At 44.8% G+C, this 20,016-nt stretch overlaps 1 protein-coding gene across 1 annotated transcript in view; it reads left to right on the forward strand.

The window, feature by feature from the left end:
- Nucleotides 1-20,016, forward strand: part of LOC147684194 (receptor-type tyrosine-protein phosphatase eta-like) — a 139,398-nt gene that overhangs the window by 59,629 nt on the left and 59,753 nt on the right. Inside the window, exon 9 of the mRNA XM_086942606.1 lies at nucleotides 8,398-8,652. Within this exon, the coding sequence (XP_086798732.1) occupies nucleotides 8,398-8,652 (255 nt within the window). The remainder of the gene's footprint in view (nucleotides 1-8,397; nucleotides 8,653-20,016) is intronic.

The raw sequence follows: 20,016 nt of genomic DNA on the forward strand, positions 1-20,016 counted from the left end.
TTTCGATTTTGCACATATTTTAAAAAGATCATTTCGAAATTGCTATTTTAAAAACGATGTTTATGTCCTGAAGTGGACGTGCATTAAACAGTGTTTTTGCTGAAGTTGCTATGTTGTGTGTGTGCTTGTGTGTGTTTGCAGAATCTGTTGGTTGCTGTGTTGTGTGTGTGCTATCAGAATCTGTTGTTGTGTGTGTGCTTGAGTGCTTGAAACCGAGTGAATGGGACATGCCCCTCTGCCAATGTTACCGCCCACATTGAGAACAACGCCCACCAGGAACTACTTTTTCTGAAATGTTGTTTGCCCTTCGTAATGTATATGTTGGACAAATGTATAGCCTATGTCCGTTTCCTGGACCTCCCTTTTCCAACGCTGTATTGGGTGTTGTGATTGATAGTGTACTTCTGGATTTTACCCGCCTCAAAGGTTCCCAGTTCTCGCTTTATAATAGTAGTATAGATATAAACCTGGGGTACTGCTGCAAATACCATTATGGCTGAGATACCCGCCACCCCCTCTCAACACAATCCCCGAAAGGAGGAAAACCGGAAACAGTTCTTAAAGTTTTTGGATGTGGGATGGAGTGACCATCCCGGCCGTATTTATTAAAACAAAAAATTAAACATTAAACGTTTCATGTTATGTACAATTTCATTATCACATTGCGATGTTTGGCTAACCTTAACATATTCTCTAATACAGAGGTTCTCCTAGCCGAACTAGCATCCTACAAAACATTCTCTAGAAACACTGAAATTGTACATCCTAACGTTTAAGGGCCAACGGCAAGGTCATAACCGGTGTCAAGATCCCTAACCAGACTTACCCCTCCCACTTGGGAGGGGCGACAGCACAGAGGCTTACCTCAAGTGCAACTACTAACAATTTCCCTTGACTTGACGGGGGCACTTAAGACTCGACGCCATTTAAAGGTCGTTCGAAGACTTGTGTGTGGTATCTAGAAGGTATCGTGGACCTCCCCCCACCCCACACAACTTACCGCATCTGCCGTCGCAGATGACACTGGCCCCGGGAAATTCCCCAGGAGGGGGCTGTAACCCCTCCTACAAAGGAAGGGGCCTTGACCGCCTTTCCTTTACTTCCGGCGACCCGCCCTTAGACGGGACCGCCTCCCCACTGAGGGGCCAATGGCCACCTCTCCCGAGCGCTCCCATCCGTGTTGGGTGACGCCCACTCATAGGGATCTACCAATTAGTGCTCACCGATCATGACCTTACCGCCTACCAAAATAAATACGACAATTCTTACTCAAACCTATGAAAACATTGGTCGCTACGACCGAAAGAACATGCATAAAATGCAACACTACTTCAAATCTTTTTAATCATAACAACCTACACGATTTTCACCATACTTTATTATGATCAACAACAAACTGATACTCTCACAGCCTGTAAACGAAATAGAAAGAACAAACTTATAAATTCACTTTATTGCACAACAACTTGCTGTCCTCAGGGGCTGGTGGGTGGGTCAAAATTGGCTCTTCGTTCCGTCCCGAGCTCACGTGTAGCGAGGAGGTGCAGCTTCGGAGCACAAGAACAAGAGGACGTCTTCTGGTCTTGCGTCACTTTTATCCGTCTTCAGGGCGGGCGAAAACCCGCCCCTGCCTGCCCCTAGGGCGGGGCTGGCTACGTCGGTGTCTAGGCCAGCCCACTCTAGGGCGGGAAAAAAGCGCGCCCCGGCTACGCCGCTTCGGGCATACCAGCCGAGACGCGCTTCCCGCCCCAAAATGGCTTCCCGGGGGGATCGAGGCACTCCGCCATACGTTCGGGGGGACCGAGTGGTCGCCCCTTTCCATATGGCTGAGATACCCGCCACCCCCTCTCAACACAATCCCCGAAAGGAGGAAAACCGGAAACAGTTCTTAAAGTTTTTGGATGTGGGATGGAGTGACCATCCCGGCCGTATTTATTAAAACAAAAAATTAAACATTAAACGTTTCATGTTATGTACAATTTCATTATCACATTGCGATGTTTGGCTAACCTTAACATATTCTCTAATACAGAGGTTCTCCTAGCCGAACTAGCATCCTACAAAACATTCTCTAGAAACACTGAAATTGTACATCCTAACGTTTAAGGGCCAACGGCAAGGTCATAACCGGTGTCAAGATCCCTAACCAGACTTACCCCTCCCACTTGGGAGGGGCGACAGCACAGAGGCTTACCTCAAGTGCAACTACTAACAATTTCCCTTGACTTGACGGGGGCACTTAAGACTCGACGCCATTTAAAGGTCGTTCGAAGACTTGTGTGTGGTATCTAGAAGGTATCGTGGACCTCCCCCCACCCCACACAACTTACCGCATCTGCCGTCGCAGATGACACTGGCCCCGGGAAATTCCCCAGGAGGGGGCTGTAACCCCTCCTACAAAGGAAGGGGCCTTGACCGCCTTTCCTTTACTTCCGGCGACCCGCCCTTAGACGGGACCGCCTCCCCACTGAGGGGCCAATGGCCACCTCTCCCGAGCGCTCCCATCCGTGTTGGGTGACGCCCACTCATAGGGATCTACCAATTAGTGCTCACCGATCATGACCTTACCGCCACAGGTCCGGATAGTTGACCGGCTATCCGGACCCCCCACAAAACTCCTACCTAAAGGTCATGTTTTAACGATTTTAACCAAGCTAGGAAGTCTCCTATGAGTAACTCATTCCCCACCCTCGACAAATGCACCCCATCCCCCAAATACATACTGTCATCATTAATACAACTATGCGAGATCGAATGCAATGTCTTGGAACGGAACAACCTACTCACTTTGTTATTCAATTTCCTAACGGAATGATTCAAAGCAGGGATCGAGATAGCCCCCCGCCACACTTTTCGTGGGATCATATGAGACCACGCAATTATGCACCCCGGAACTCTCCTTGCTAACCAACTTACCGTGGAAAGCATAGCCTCCAGGAGAAGTCGTCTACCGGTGGTGACCAAATCATTGCCCCCCAAATGCACTATGACTATGGACGGCGGTGACCTCATCCGCTCTAACAAACCCTCAAAAAACTTCTGAAACTGGTCAATACAGAGACCGCCCCTTCCGTAGAAGGACACTCTGTACCCGTATTCCCCAGGTACGTGAATCATGTCACCTGCTTTGAATACGTCTGCGGCCCGTCTCACGTATGAGTGGCCCACGACCCACACCTCCTTCCTCACAGCCGGTGACGTGCGACCGCTGGCCTGGTGTTGGGTCGACTGCACAGTCCGCCCTGCCGCGTAGGCTTGCGTAACTGAAAACAAACAAAAGACAAGAAGCGTGAGTACATGATTACAGCTTCACAACATGTGCAATCGCACGTACCTCTTATAACAATTGGAGGACCAGCGCCCCACACGTTTCACTTGTTCTACATTAAGACCCCTGGCTGTAGCTTCAGTGGCAGCCCCTATTCGAAAGGAATGGGTCCCAAATTCGCCCGGGTCCAAGCCCGCTGCGGCAATGGCCATTGCAAGCACCCGCTGAAACTGAAACCTCGTCAGCGGGGTGGCGTCTGCATGCCTCAACAATGTCCCCCCCCATGATGCCACCCTTCGTGCTAGGTAATCCTCTAAGCACTGTACCGGACACATGGATGACTCGGGGTTCCTGCGAATGATCGTGCAGTCCCCTCTCCCATCCTGGTCAGTCTTGGACCTGAGAAAGGAGACAATCATCGCATCACCCCTGATCTGAACATGTTCCCTGCACAAGCCCCCCGTCACATCCTGCTTGTTCCTTGCAACTAGCTCACTAACTCTCATAGCCCCGTGAAATGCCAGCGTAAATGCAGTCCGGAACAAACAGGTCTCGAACGGGGACGAGCATGTGTTAGGGAGTGTGGTCAGTAACTGGGACAACCTGTCTAGACCTATCGGTCGTCTTACGTCTACTCTGCGACCCTCTAGACGTTGCCACCCACGCAGCGCTTTCTGTACCGTGAAAGACGCTGTTGGGTCCAGGATGCCATGGGCCCTGGCAACAAAGGAAATGGCGGCACGATGCCTTTGGGCCGTAGCCACCGATTTCCCAGCCCTACGTAAGGACATCAGAAAAAGTACTACCAACTCTTCCTGACCCCAAAGTCCCCCTCTCTCTGCCCCCAAAAAGGCTAAATAGGCCTGGAACGCCCCTTCATATGCCTTCCTCGTCCTGGGTGCTAGACTCTCTCCCACGAGGTGACGAAGTTCGGGGCACCGAGAGACCAGAGAGCTTCGGGGAAGGGTGCCGGCTCCGGGTCCGCTGAAGGAAGGAAACCCGAGAAAGCCTGCATGTGAAAACGAGACAGTGCATCAGCAGCCTGATTCATCACCCCTGGGACATGTTTTGCTCTGAATACCACGTTCAGTTGCATACACAGTAAGACAATTTCTTTGAGCAGCCTCAAAATCAATTTACAACGGGCTGCCTGACTATTGATGCATTCTACCACGGTCATATTGTCGGACCAGAACACAACAGAATGATCTCTGAACCCTTCTGGCCAGGTTCTCAGGGCCACCAGAATGGGAAATAGTTCAAGGAAAGCGATGTTACTTGTCAGCCCCTTCTCGTGCCACCATAGGGGCCACTTTTGTGCCGACCATTTTGTGCCGAAGATGGCGCCAAAACCTACGCTTCCTGCTGAATCTGTCCATAGCCCAAGCTCTTCGGAGGACACGGCTGGCTTGTTCCAGACGACTCGGCCATTGAAGTCCGCCAAGAATGCTAACCAAATCCGCATGTCCTGGCGGACCTCAGCCGATAACCTTGTGCGATGATGACCCTCCCTTAGGCCAACCATCGCTTGGGCAATTGAGCGGGAAAAGGGGCGAGCCATTGGTATCACCCTCAAGGCAAAGTTCAACTTTCCCACTAACTGTTGCAACTGATGCAGTGTAACTTTGGATGCATTTAAACATACTTGGAGGGCTGCCCTGAATTTCGACACTTTGCTAGCTGGTAAACGGAAGCACCCCTCCCTTGAGTCCAACTCGATCCCCAAAAACTCGAGGCAAGTCGTGGGACCCATAGTTTTACCCGGTGCCAATGGCACGCCAAGATGACCCATTAACACACAGAATTCAGCTAAGGCCTGGGCACATTCGGGACTACCGGCGGGGCCAAGGAACAGAAAGTCGTCAAGGTAGTGCATTACATTTCGGAAACCCGTTTTCTTAGTGAACACCCATTGCAGGAAAGTACTGAATTGCTCAAAGTAAGCACATGATATAGAGCATCCCATTGGCATACACTTATCCATGTAAAATGACCCCTGGAACCCGAATCCCAGAAGACGCTGATCGTCTGGGTGTACCGGGAGCAACCGGAACGCTGACTCGATATCAGATTTCGCCATCAACGTCCCGTGCCCCAGGCGATTCAAGATGGCTACCGCCTCATCAAAGGATGCGTAACGCACCGAACAAACTTCTGGATCAATAGCGTCGTTCACCGAAAGACCATGTGGAGCAGACAGATTATGGATCAAACGAAACTCACCCGGGTCCTTCTTGGGGACCACCCCTAACGGAGAACAAACGAAATCCGGTACCGGGGGTTCACTAAACGGGCCGGCGACCCGTCCCCGGCTAACCTCTTTCTGAATTTTTTCTTGCACTACAGATGTATGTTGTAAAACGGAAAGTTGATTTTTGCACATCCCTACACCCTGAAAGTCCCCTACCGGGATGCGGAAACCATGTGTAAAACCGTTCCGCAGCACCCCGGCAGAAGTACGATCCGGGTATTCGCTGAGCCAGGGAATCATTGCCAAGGTATCAATCGGGGTTGGTAAAGGCGCCCCTCGGCCTAGCTTAGACCTGTTTGGCGCCTCCCTTACCCCCATTCTCACCCGTTCTGGCTCTGCACGATGACTCAGGATGGGACGACCCACACGTACTACACTCATGTTTGAATTTACACGATCCCGGAGGCCTGGTACATTTCCCCTTGTTGAAATTAAAACAGAAACCCTTTCTCCCTGTATTGCCCGCGGGCCTCGACTGGTCGTCGGTGCCCGTACTTGGTCGAAAGGGCGTCCCCACATTTTGGCGGGAGTAATCAACAACATTGCTCCCGACCAATGGCATTCTTAACATTCCCGATTCTTTCATTTTATCCCATGTTAAAGAATCGTAACAATCCCAAGTCAAACTCTTGTTATGTTCCTTTTCTTTCCTGAACAGATTGTCGTAACAAAACCAATGGTTACCTTGATACGCTGTCGAGTAACCCATAATTCGTGATTGGTAAACGGGAAACTCAGGCAGCAACTCGGGCCTACGTTCCCCCAAAATCGATGTGAAAATACCCCATGCATTGCCCCAGTTGCCAATGTTCTCATTTACCTTAAAGGCGGCCATTTTTGCGCGCCAAACACTCGGATGCATTAAGTCCTTCTGACTTTTCACATGCTCCACATCATAATGATCAACAAGCAGGGAAAAAATATTCACGTACTCCCCCGCCCAGATCTTTTCCTTTATAGCTAAAGGCACATGTTGTCCCAATCTCTCTCTACGAGAGGGTGCTGACTCGTCCCTTGCAATCGGCAATGGCCGCTTACCTGAACCGGACGCAGCTTCTGCCGCTTGCGGCTTGTCTATCCCCGCCAACGGCGCAGCCACTCTAGCTGCCTCTTTCTTCTCACGAAGCCCTTTTATCAGCGCCTGTGCCTCGGCAGCCGTGGCGCCATCACTACTATCCCCCAACCATGCTGCTAGCTGTGCTGCCAGCTCGGGGGGCATGTCTTCCTTGGATGTCGGGGTGACGACAACGGGGATTGGATTCCCCTCCATCGGTACTGGGGTCGGCGCCTCGAGCGGGGCAGAGGGAACCGGGACGTCCCCACCGGCTGGAACCTTTCTCGGCCTCTTAGGTCTCCCTCCAGCCGGCGCAGGGCCCGAACCCTCCTCCCCATCTCGCTCCGCCAACCGTTTCTTTATGTCGGACACTTCTTTGCAAAGGGCCCGCACCATCTGGTCGGTCGTCATTCTCTTTGCGCCTTTCTTGGGCATCTCTCCGAGGAAGTATCTAGAAGACAAAGAAAAAGATCAAAACGCTCAAAATTGGCTCTTCGTTCCGTCCCGAGCTCACGTGTAGCGAGGAGGTGCAGCTTCGGAGCACAAGAACAAGAGGACGTCTTCTGGTCTTGCGTCACTTTTATCCGTCTTCAGGGCGGGCGAAAACCCGCCCCTGCCTGCCCCTAGGGCGGGGCTGGCTACGTCGGTGTCTAGGCCAGCCCACTCTAGGGCGGGAAAAAAGCGCGCCCCGGCTACGCCGCTTCGGGCATACCAGCCGAGACGCGCTTCCCGCCCCAAAATGGCTTCCCGGGGGGATCGAGGCACTCCGCCATACGTTCGGGGGGACCGAGTGGTCGCCCCTTTCCAGTATTCTTCTAATTATGACATAAGACAAAGGATTTCTGTGGGAATATTATTAAAATATAACTATGTATTTTAAATATATTCGTAATACCTTATCTATAGTATGTTGTCCCTTCCTGTTGAATGAAAAGAGTTTTTGCATGCTGTCCTGGGAAATCAGTAAAAAGGAAGAATCATATAATTCCAATTTATGAGAAAAACATCAATACTAGTTAATCCGCTATAAAGTAACAGAGTTGTAATTTTTTTTAAAGACTAGCAAAAGGTATTTTCAGAGCAAGTGATCAGAAATATCTGAAATCAAATAATTCCCACTCCGATACCAAAATCAAAGTATATGTAAACTAGTTAAAATGGATATAATCATTAACTCATTATTCTAAAAGTTCATTTGAACAAATAGAAGGCCATATAAATTGGATAAACTGCAAGCTATAAAGGGATTTAGTGAATAGACATTCAAAAAATAACTAGAGCATTAGAAACAATCTGCACTCACTGATTTGAAAAATTCCATCTCATCGAAATATTACATCATACATGAAATAACAATGTATATGTACTCATTTGATTTATTAACATTAGATCTTTTCTGATTAAGAGCTATTTGGCTAGGCAGGCTAAATGTCTGGCATGAATAAATTACATCTGTACCTAAATTCAGAATCAGTTATACATTTTGGGAAACATTTTCTAGAATTAATGAGACTAAGTTACAGTTGCTCACATTTGGGGGTTTTGAATAAGTTATCATAACTGAAGAGATGTCATTGGAAACATTTCTATGCTTTTCTGGGAATTTAGATTCTTTAGTACAAGTCTCAATTTTTTAATACAAAATCAATGCGCCAGAAGTGTTACAAACTATTTCACCCTATTAGAGATCTATCATGGCAATTCTTCCCAATGATAGGTAACTTCTACATGTTTTTCTGTAATTTATCTGGTGTAAAAAATATTTCTGACAAATATGTAAAAGTTTCTCCGAATGATACTTCACGTTCTATTTTTCTATTTCAGTACCCAATGTAACCAACAATCTAAGTTTGACATACATCACCATTGATACAATTTCTTTGAGCTGGCTACCACCGACTGGCAACAAAAGCTCCTATTTAGTGCAAGTTTTAGGAAACCCAGAATCAAATGTAACAACAATGTATGAAAATGTCTCCATCACAAATTTAATACCTGGCAACCTGTACACCTTCAAAGTCTCTGCTGTGGGTGGAAATGGTGTACTTGGAAAAGACAGTGTATTATCGGAATACACAGGTGAGCATCTTCTATGTAAACTATGGATATTTTGATAGATGTACCATTATTAATAGTAATCACAAAATTAAAATGTTTTTAAATGCCAGTGTTAGCTGCCAATATACCTGTAACAGCTGAGGGTAATCCAACTTCAGGAAGCAGAGACAATGCCATATCACCTTCTCAAAATAAGAGATAAAATAGGTGCTAAGTGTCTCCTGCTTTGAGGTTTTCAATTTTTGAAATCTATCCTCAAGAACATTCACAGTTAAAATCCTGTATAACTAATTAGGGGTGGGCGGAATTCGCGTAATCGCGTTAAGCAAATCTCCGCAAAACAGTAAAAAATCTCTGCGGACATGCAGAAATTCTGCGAACATGCGGAATTGCTTATTCGCAATGCTTTTTTGCTGTTCGCAATTGCTGTTTGCGTGCTCGGGGGGAAATATCTCACAAACACACATTTTGAGAACGCGAACAAGCCAATAATTTCGCAATGTCGGGGAACCCAGAATTTTGTGCAATTCCGCGATCTCCGCGGAACGCAAAATTACAAAAATTCCACAAATTCCGCAGACGGTATGGAATTTACCGCCCCGGCCTACAACTAAGATTGACAGGACACACCAAACTGGAGTTTCTTAAGCAGAGTTCTGCTTAGGTTTTTAGTTTAAGCTATTTGATGGCATTTCAAAAGAGAAGTTCATGCATGTTTTAGAAAGTTACTGATTTCTCAGGTATTCTAAAATAGTCCCTGTAGTGTGCCTGATTATTGCACATTAGCAATCGAGTTTCTGGAGAAATCAAGAGAATAATGTTTAACCACGAATATTATTTCCTATATTCAAAGTTTTACATGAAGATATGTGAGGAAAAGCTCAATTAAAAGCTATCTTCTATGTTTTTATACATTTTTGGCATCATTGAATTAAACAGAAATATATGTTATTTAAGCTTCTTTCCTGGAAACTAATGTGATCACAATCATGTCAGGAGTGCATTTTCATGCTTTCTCAACAGGTGAATCTATTGATCTAAGTGAATGACCACACATGACTGAAAGTAGGAATATATTGTTCAATTTCAAACACATAAATGCATACACACCTTCCATGCTAGTATATTTGAACTCAGTCAGGTAATCCACATCTGCAAGCCCCTTTACTGAAATGGTTCCCTCATCACTTTTGGAGTTTTTGCTTTCAAATTATTATTTCTGCTGACTGTGTTGAAATAGAAAGATTTATTTTTGGTAAGCTGGTTTTCTCAGCAGGAAAGTTCCAAACTGATTTTGTTATTATACTTTTCGTGAGAATACCTATTTAGCTGTAAAATTGCTGAACACAAAGTCATGGTTGCACTTTGAATCACCATATATGCGGTTATTTGAATTTATATCCAAATAAGATTGGTTTAGTGCACATTTACATTTAATGAACAAAACAGTTTACTGGTTCCATTTTTATGTGTAAACTAGCAGCCCATCCCGACGTCGTCCGGGGGAGAAAAGTAATGTGTGAACAAGTATTATAAAGCTTTTAATATTTCTCGGTACACAACATTTTTGGCTTCATTTGATTGTGGACGTAGAATAAATTGACCTTGAAAGAGCAACATATAACTGCCCATGAGTGAAGCAGTCTTCTCGTAAGTCAATGCCTATAACTTTGTATGTTTGTCCTTGAGATTTGTTAATAGTAGAAGCAAAAGCAATGTTAATAGGGAATTGCAAGCGTTTAAATTGAAATGGTAGATCATTTGGGATCATGGGTATGCGTGGAATGTGTGCTAAGTGTCCCGCGGCAGGGCCAGAGAGAATAGTAGCTTTAATGACATAGGGTAAAAGACTTATAACTTGTAGTCGTGTCCCATTGCATAGATCAGGTGGATGTAGGTTGCGTAATAACATGATGGGAATTCCAACTTTCATTTGTAGTACATGAGGTGGAAGTCCGGATGGGTTAAGTGAGTTTAGGAATTCTTGAGGGTAATGCACGGCGTCTTCAGTTTCTAATACTGTATCAATGGATTTATAGACTTTTGTTTCTCCTGGTATTTGAAGTAGTATGTGTTCATTGATATGGTTAACACTTCAGTTTCTGGGTGCAACTATAGCTCTTTCACAAATCCAGCGGAAGTCTCTTGTAGCAATCTGCTCTATGTCCGGGTATACATATTGTATGAGTTCCTGTAAGGTAGACACTGGCGTACCAAATTTGTGAATATTAATATTGTCGTTATTGGTAGGTACTTCACCATTACCAAGTTGTAGTAGCAGATCAGCAAAGTGACTATCTCCACCACCTAAATGTGTCCTCATGTTAGTGCGAATGTGAGAGTTTGAACACAGTCCCAGAGTTGTGATGCTTTTAAGCATGCTTTTAGTATGTCCGCACGTGTCCCTCTTGGAACAAACGGAAGAGTTTTTCTGAAGTCTCCAGCAAACACAAAAGTAACACCACCCATTATGGTATTAACATTTCAAATGTCTTGTAGAGTTCTATTGACGGCGTCTATATGTGCGCCGTGTGTCATAGTACATTCGTCCCACACGATAAGAGAGACTCTTTGAAGCAGTGTTCCTAAGGGTCCATTTTTGCGTGCAGAGCACATTGACTCTTTTTCCACTGAAACATTTAAAGGTAGTTTAAACGTTGAATGTGCAGTTTTCCCACCAGTTAGCAAAGTAGCAGCTATTCCCGAAGATGCTACAGCAAGAGCCAATAGTCCTGAAGAGCGTATTTTAGCTAGTATGAGGTTTATTAAGTACGTTTTCCCTGTTCCTCCCGGTGCGTCTAAGAAGAATAATTTACCTTCTTTACTCTCCACACTTTGAACAATGGTGTTGTATGCAACATTTTGATCCGGAACTAAGTTTGGTAAATGTTGTTCTACGTATTGATGGATGTTATAATTCGAAGGTAGTATTTGAGTGTGTTTGTTAGTGATATGTATAGTTCTATAACTTTCTGGCAATTTGAAATCTTTTAAAGATTTCTCATTTAGTTCATAGAGGGAGTCTTCTATTGCTATGAGTCCTTGGTTAAAGATGTCATTAGTGAATGGTATTGAGTCATCATGTGTTTCTTGTTGTTTTCTGTGTAGGATATCTTCACATAAATGTTCTTTGTATTCCTCCCATAAAGACATTGGATCCGAAGGGTTACAGAATATCAGAATAGTAACAAATAATTGGCGTAGTTGATTTGGGCAATCTGAAAGGGCAGCATCACTTAAAGTATGTTTCCAATGTTGGTCGTCTTCAATGAGTCCAAGTGATTTACATGCAGCTTGGTAGGTAGGCATTAATTGTCCATGAACGGTTAAAAGACTTTCAAAGCTTGTAGGTCCCCGAACATGTTGTAAAAGAATGCGTAAATGGAAGCACTCAGATTGGTTTGGGTGAATAGTGTACATTCTCCCAAGAGCTGAGTCCTTTTTTACTCCAGGGTGACCTAATACGTCAATTCCACGTTTCCTCCGTGTAAAAGTATGTTTTCCCCAGGTATAGTATTGTGGAACCTCTTGGTATAGCAATGTTTTTGCAAAAGTGTCCGTGGCACACAATTTAAAGAAGGCAGTAAGTGTTGTAGGTGTTGGATTTTCTGCTACTCGGTTCATTGTTTTTTCATTAAAATAGACTCTTTGTCCATTTGGCAGATGTACAGCTAGATGTGTGACCGTCGGATGTCTTTCATGAATGTTAAACTGAAGGATGCGCCAAACAGCCTCTGAAGTACTAATATACCTGCCATTGAGATATGTTTCAATTTCATTATGTTTGTTTTCAATAGTAGCAGTTGCTTGATCTGAGCCTTTGTTGATATATTTGCAAATATATTTAATAGCTTTCACTGATTGGCAGTATTCAATATTAATGTGAGCATTGAAAGTGCGACATAGTACAGGTGAATATGGAACCACCCACTGATTATCAACAGTAATTTCTTGGCCTCTAACAGTCATTGTGATTGTCTGTCCGCCATGTTGTGGGCCTCTTCTACGGTAAATGGGATAACCATTAACACCAGTTTCTGTTTCATTATTGAGAGGGCGTGGGTATTTTTTGGTACAAATCCCATTTTTCATACATGGTGATAGAACGTTGTGTTCACCACATGGGCCATGCAACATGTTCTTTTTAACAATCAAAAATAGTTGTTCATCATTGACAGGATCTGGCAGCTCAGCGGATATAATGAGATCTACTTCGTCTGCTTGTATTTTAGGTTCAAGCCACAATAGGATGTGCACGTGGGGTAGTCCCCTCTTTTGCCATTCAATGGTAAATATGTTAGCTTTGGCATATCCAAAGATATGTTTTTGTGTTAATATTTTCATGAGTGCTTTCACTTTTAAATTGAATACACGTGCAATGATGTCATGTCTATCGCATGATCTTTGTTTAGGAAATAATTCTTTTTTAATTTCTGGCCACTCTGGATTGCATGTGAAGGTGATGAACAAATCAGGTCTCCCATAGTGCCTAACGTATGTCATTGCATCTTGTGTCTTTTCGTGCATGTACCTGGGCGAGCCAGTGAAGGTAGCGGGTAAAATGACGTGTTGTCCAATATCCGAAGCGTGAAGGTGCTGATCTTGATTGAGTGCATCTTTTAAGTTTATGTAGTTTTCTGCCCGTAGTTGTGTTTGATTGCGGCGTATGAAGTCGAGCCTTTCGGTGATCATTTTTGCCATCATATCAACAATATATTGATTAAAAAGATTTCGAAACCAATGTAAGGTATTGAAAGTTGTGGATCTAACCATTAGAGTATAGGCCTAGTATTGCATGCATGTAACATTTTTGTTCTTACCGCAGTTTGCTAGTGGTATGTTTAGACAATAACCATCTTCACCTCTCGGGAATAGAATGGGATATTGTAAGGGGTCATATGATCTATGCAATTCGGAAACTTTACGTAATATTCCTTCTCGTGTATGTAAGACAATGTCGCGTGGGCCTTTGTTTTCATTAACTAAAAGAACTGCAACTTCATCAGTTGTTGGTGCATTATATCTCCCTGGATGTGTATTTGGAGGGCTTTGATCAGCATGGATGATAATTTTTAAATCTTCATCATGTGAATGCATCTCATAGTTGTATTTAAGTGACCTAATGTACGTGTTATGAGTGTGCAATGTGGTTTGTAGCTCTTCAATTAGCTGTCTGTTTAAGTTTGGGATCATGTGTGATCGTGCATCAACTTGTTGCATTGCGGAAATGAAATATATTTGTAGAAATTGTGGGGACTTTCCTTCTTGTGGAAGCATGCTGCCAATTAAATGGTATAACTGTTCGTGTATTTTAAAAGTAGGCATGAAATTGCCTTCTTTGACTTCATTTGCACCAAAGGATGTCATTTGGAATAGAGTATTGTAACGGCGTGTGTTTGTTAAGAAATGATTTGAAAGTGGGTGAGTGCCATCAAGTAGTTGTTTAATGATTGGAGGTGGTTCTTGTATGTTATTAATATTGACCTTTCCTGATAAGCAACAAAGGCCTTTAGGTTCCGCCTTCCATTTCTGTGCGTAGCACTTGTTACAGACACTGTCCATGTTTCCAATTATAACATCTGCATTGTTCATGTAGTCAATACGTGGGTTGTAGTTGAATGCTGATTTGAGGCTATGTACTGTTATTGGAAGCATAAGTAAAGGTTGGTCTGTAAGTTGTGTTTGAGCTTCTCTTGTTGAAGTTTGTAAAGTGGAAGTATGAGGTATAGTAGTGGACGTTGATGGCTGGTCACTGTTGTGCTGAATTGGCTGTGAAAGCTGAGAAGTGTATGGATCATCGATGTTTGTTAAGTGGTTGTGATCCTGTTCTTGTGTTAGTCGTATGCGCTTATTCCTTTGTGCCCGTGTTTTATATGTTGCCCTTGAAAGTTGTGTCTTCCTCTTCACCATTGTAAGAAAGTGATTGTAATATTTGTAAAAAGTGTAAAGATATTTATGCTAATTTGTATTGTGTTTTGCAATATTGTATTTGTCCTAGAATGTTTATTTTGTGCACCTTTTTGTAGTAGGCTATGTGTGGTTTGGATATGTTCTGAAAGTGTAATGAATGAGGCGTGACAATCTGTGATTCTGGGCAAATCACGTAATCTCCCTGTGCCTTAAAAAAAATGAAGGTGTGTCCTCATGTAACATAACTGCTGCTATGTAAAGCGCTCTGATGGGCGATTCAGGTGTAGTTTGCGCTATATAAGGGTGTGGAACTAAAAAAATAAAAAGTAGTACAGTGGGTGTTCTGAGTAGAGTAGAGTATGTTGAAGGTGTCTTTTTTTGAAAAGCAATATGTATACTACTATTATAAAGAGAGAACGCTCAAACTTTTGTGTCTGAACAACGTTATTAGGGGGTGTTAGCGTTGTAAAGAAATAATGTCCTTTTAAATGTCCTTAGTTATGTTTTTGATCATGGGTAAGTGTGGGTATATTTTCCACAAAGCAAAGCAGCATCAAGTAGCGTAAAGCGCCGTCAATGACTATACATTATGCCTCTTTTTGTAATGTAAATACAGCAGCATCAAGTAGCGTAAAGCGTCGTCAATGACTATACCTCATGCCTCTTTTTGTAATGTAAATGCGGCAGCATCAAGTAGCGTAAAGCTGCATTAATTAATGTACATTATGCCTCTTTTTGTACTGTAAATGCGGCAGCATTAAGTAGCGTAAAGCGCCATTAATTACTATACCTCATGCCTCTTTTTGTAATGTAAATGCGGCTTATTTAAATCCTCCTGTTTTTTGTGTTTTTGTCCACTCCCTGTGGCAACATGTAATGTAGTGGTATTTTTAATTAGAAGTGTAAGGAGTGTTATGTAAATCTTCCTTTTTTAGTTTCTCTGCCAGCCCCCAACCATCAAGTAGCTGTAATCTGCGTCAATTAATATACATCATGCCTCTTTTCTGAATGTAAATGAGGCTTATTGAACTCCTCCTGTTTTTGTTTTCCTGTTTTTCCCCTGTCTTGATGTGTAATGTAGTGTGGCTGTAATGTGAAGTTAAATGAGTGTTATTTAAATGTTCATGTTTTTGGTTGAGTGCATGCCCCCTTGTTGAACCTGTGATGTGTTGTAGATATTTTAAATGTGTTGCTGTATTTTGGCTAATTCCAGCGAGGGGACAGAGCAGGGCTATTTGTTTTCCTCTGCAAGCATGTCGCCCTGTTGTAATTTGTATTTTTTAGTTTATTTTTCAATTAGCATCCATTCACTGTGTAAAGCTTCCTCAATGAGGCCCTGGCTGCCCCCTTTCCAGGGCCTTGCAACAGCTTTATTGTGGCTCGTTCTGTGCCCTCTCTCAACCTGTAAGTCCACACAGCCTCACAGCAATAATGCTCTGACTGTGTCTTGTGAGCGCTGTGTCCAGGGACTGCTTTAAACTTGTGTTTTTGCTTTTCCCTGCAAGAACGTTCGACAATTAATTTCTGTGCATCATGCCTCCTTGTGTAATGCTATTGAGGCTTGTTCTCCCTGATTATTTCCCTGGCTGCCCGCGTTTACAGAGCAAACATGATGCCTCGTTTTTGAATGTGAAAGAGGCTTGTTCTCGTGAATATTTCCCTGGCTGCCCCCTGTGTATCCCCTTTGAATACCAGTGCCCGACTCTGGAATTGTTTTTTAAAGAGCGTAAATGCTATTTTTTCCGTGGCTTGTGTCAATGTGTATTGCTGAGTTTCCCTCGTTAGTGGCTCCGACAGCAATAATGCTCGTAGGAATCACGTGGGTGTTGGACCAATGCTGAAGGTTTTTATGAATTGTCTTTCCAATGAATGTGCTACTGTGTGATTGCTTGTGTGATTGGTTATTTGTGTAATGTGTGTGGGGCAATTGGTTGTTTGCTGGAAGGCGCAGTGGCGCGATTGGCTGGTTGTGCAAGGTTGTTTTGTGGGTGTCACAGCCAAGAGTGTTGTGCGATTGGATGCTTGTGTGGCTTGCCCAACCTTGATTGGCTTTTCGTCCTGAAGCCGCGCCCTTTGCCTCAGAACCTTGCTGAGGCCGAGCCCCTTTGTTTTTGTTGCCTTGAAATACTGCAGTCAGTGAGTAATAAGCCTATTGCACATGGCGATTTTGTGATTTTGCACATATTTTTAAAACAATCATTCAGAATTTTCGATTTTGCACATATTTTAAAAAGATCATTTCGAAATTGCTATTTTAAAAACGATGTTTATGTCCTGAAGTGGACGTGCATTAAACAGTGTTTTTGCTGAAGTTGCTATGTTGTGTGTGTGCTTGTGTGTGTTTGCAGAATCTGTTGGTTGCTGTGTTGTGTGTGTGCTATCAGAATCTGTTGTTGTGTGTGTGCTTGAGTGCTTGAAACCGAGTGAATGGGACATGCCCCTCTGCCAATGTTACCGCCCACATTGAGAACAACGCCCACCAGGAACTACTTTTTCTGAAATGTTGTTTGCCCTTCGTAATGTATATGTTGGACAAATGTATAGCCTATGTCCGTTTCCTGGACCTCCCTTTTCCAACGCTGTATTGGGTGTTGTGATTGATAGTGTACTTCTGGATTTTACCCGCCTCAAAGGTTCCCAGTTCTCGCTTTATAATAGTAGTATAGATATAAACCTGGGGTACTGCTGCAAATACCATTATGGCTGAGATACCCGCCACCCCCTCTCAACACAATCCCCGAAAGGAGGAAAACCGGAAACAGTTCTTAAAGTTTTTGGATGTGGGATGGAGTGACCATCCCGGCCGTATTTATTAAAACAAAAAATTAAACATTAAACGTTTCATGTTATGTACAATTTCATTATCACATTGCGATGTTTGGCTAACCTTAACATATTCTCTAATACAGAGGTTCTCCTAGCCGAACTAGCATCCTACAAAACATTCTCTAGAAACACTGAAATTGTACATCCTAACGTTTAAGGGCCAACGGCAAGGTCATAACCGGTGTCAAGATCCCTAACCAGACTTACCCCTCCCACTTGGGAGGGGCGACAGCACAGAGGCTTACCTCAAGTGCAACTACTAACAATTTCCCTTGACTTGACGGGGGCACTTAAGACTCGACGCCATTTAAAGGTCGTTCGAAGACTTGTGTGTGGTATCTAGAAGGTATCGTGGACCTCCCCCCACCCCACACAACTTACCGCATCTGCCGTCGCAGATGACACTGGCCCCGGGAAATTCCCCAGGAGGGGGCTGTAACCCCTCCTACAAAGGAAGGGGCCTTGACCGCCTTTCCTTTACTTCCGGCGACCCGCCCTTAGACGGGACCGCCTCCCCACTGAGGGGCCAATGGCCACCTCTCCCGAGCGCTCCCATCCGTGTTGGGTGACGCCCACTCATAGGGATCTACCAATTAGTGCTCACCGATCATGACCTTACCGCCTACCAAAATAAATACGACAATTCTTACTCAAACCTATGAAAACATTGGTCGCTACGACCGAAAGAACATGCATAAAATGCAACACTACTTCAAATCTTTTTAATCATAACAACCTACACGATTTTCACCATACTTTATTATGATCAACAACAAACTGATACTCTCACAGCCTGTAAACGAAATAGAAAGAACAAACTTATAAATTCACTTTATTGCACAACAACTTGCTGTCCTCAGGGGCTGGTGGGTGGGTCAAAATTGGCTCTTCGTTCCGTCCCGAGCTCACGTGTAGCGAGGAGGTGCAGCTTCGGAGCACAAGAACAAGAGGACGTCTTCTGGTCTTGCGTCACTTTTATCCGTCTTCAGGGCGGGCGAAAACCCGCCCCTGCCTGCCCCTAGGGCGGGGCTGGCTACGTCGGTGTCTAGGCCAGCCCACTCTAGGGCGGGAAAAAAGCGCGCCCCGGCTACGCCGCTTCGGGCATACCAGCCGAGACGCGCTTCCCGCCCCAAAATGGCTTCCCGGGGGGATCGAGGCACTCCGCCATACGTTCGGGGGGACCGAGTGGTCGCCCCTTTCCATATGGCTGAGATACCCGCCACCCCCTCTCAACACAATCCCCGAAAGGAGGAAAACCGGAAACAGTTCTTAAAGTTTTTGGATGTGGGATGGAGTGACCATCCCGGCCGTATTTATTAAAACAAAAAATTAAACATTAAACGTTTCATGTTATGTACAATTTCATTATCACATTGCGATGTTTGGCTAACCTTAACATATTCTCTAATACAGAGGTTCTCCTAGCCGAACTAGCATCCTACAAAACATTCTCTAGAAACACTGAAATTGTACATCCTAACGTTTAAGGGCCAACGGCAAGGTCATAACCGGTGTCAAGATCCCTAACCAGACTTACCCCTCCCACTTGGGAGGGGCGACAGCACAGAGGCTTACCTCAAGTGCAACTACTAACAATTTCCCTTGACTTGACGGGGGCACTTAAGACTCGACGCCATTTAAAGGTCGTTCGAAGACTTGTGTGTGGTATCTAGAAGGTATCGTGGACCTCCCCCCACCCCACACAACTTACCGCATCTGCCGTCGCAGATGACACTGGCCCCGGGAAATTCCCCAGGAGGGGGCTGTAACCCCTCCTACAAAGGAAGGGGCCTTGACCGCCTTTCCTTTACTTCCGGCGACCCGCCCTTAGACGGGACCGCCTCCCCACTGAGGGGCCAATGGCCACCTCTCCCGAGCGCTCCCATCCGTGTTGGGTGACGCCCACTCATAGGGATCTACCAATTAGTGCTCACCGATCATGACCTTACCGCCACAGGTCCGGATAGTTGACCGGCTATCCGGACCCCCCACAAAACTCCTACCTAAAGGTCATGTTTTAACGATTTTAACCAAGCTAGGAAGTCTCCTATGAGTAACTCATTCCCCACCCTCGACAAATGCACCCCATCCCCCAAATACATACTGTCATCATTAATACAACTATGCGAGATCGAATGCAATGTCTTGGAACGGAACAACCTACTCACTTTGTTATTCAATTTCCTAACGGAATGATTCAAAGCAGGGATCGAGATAGCCCCCCGCCACACTTTTCGTGGGATCATATGAGACCACGCAATTATGCACCCCGGAACTCTCCTTGCTAACCAACTTACCGTGGAAAGCATAGCCTCCAGGAGAAGTCGTCTACCGGTGGTGACCAAATCATTGCCCCCCAAATGCACTATGACTATGGACGGCGGTGACCTCATCCGCTCTAACAAACCCTCAAAAAACTTCTGAAACTGGTCAATACAGAGACCGCCCCTTCCGTAGAAGGACACTCTGTACCCGTATTCCCCAGGTACGTGAATCATGTCACCTGCTTTGAATACGTCTGCGGCCCGTCTCACGTATGAGTGGCCCACGACCCACACCTCCTTCCTCACAGCCGGTGACGTGCGACCGCTGGCCTGGTGTTGGGTCGACTGCACAGTCCGCCCTGCCGCGTAGGCTTGCGTAACTGAA

Source organism: Lissotriton vulgaris, chromosome 11, assembly GCF_964263255.1.
Source record: "Lissotriton vulgaris chromosome 11, aLisVul1.2, whole genome shotgun sequence".
NCBI classification, from domain to species: Eukaryota; Metazoa; Chordata; class Amphibia; order Caudata; family Salamandridae; genus Lissotriton; species Lissotriton vulgaris.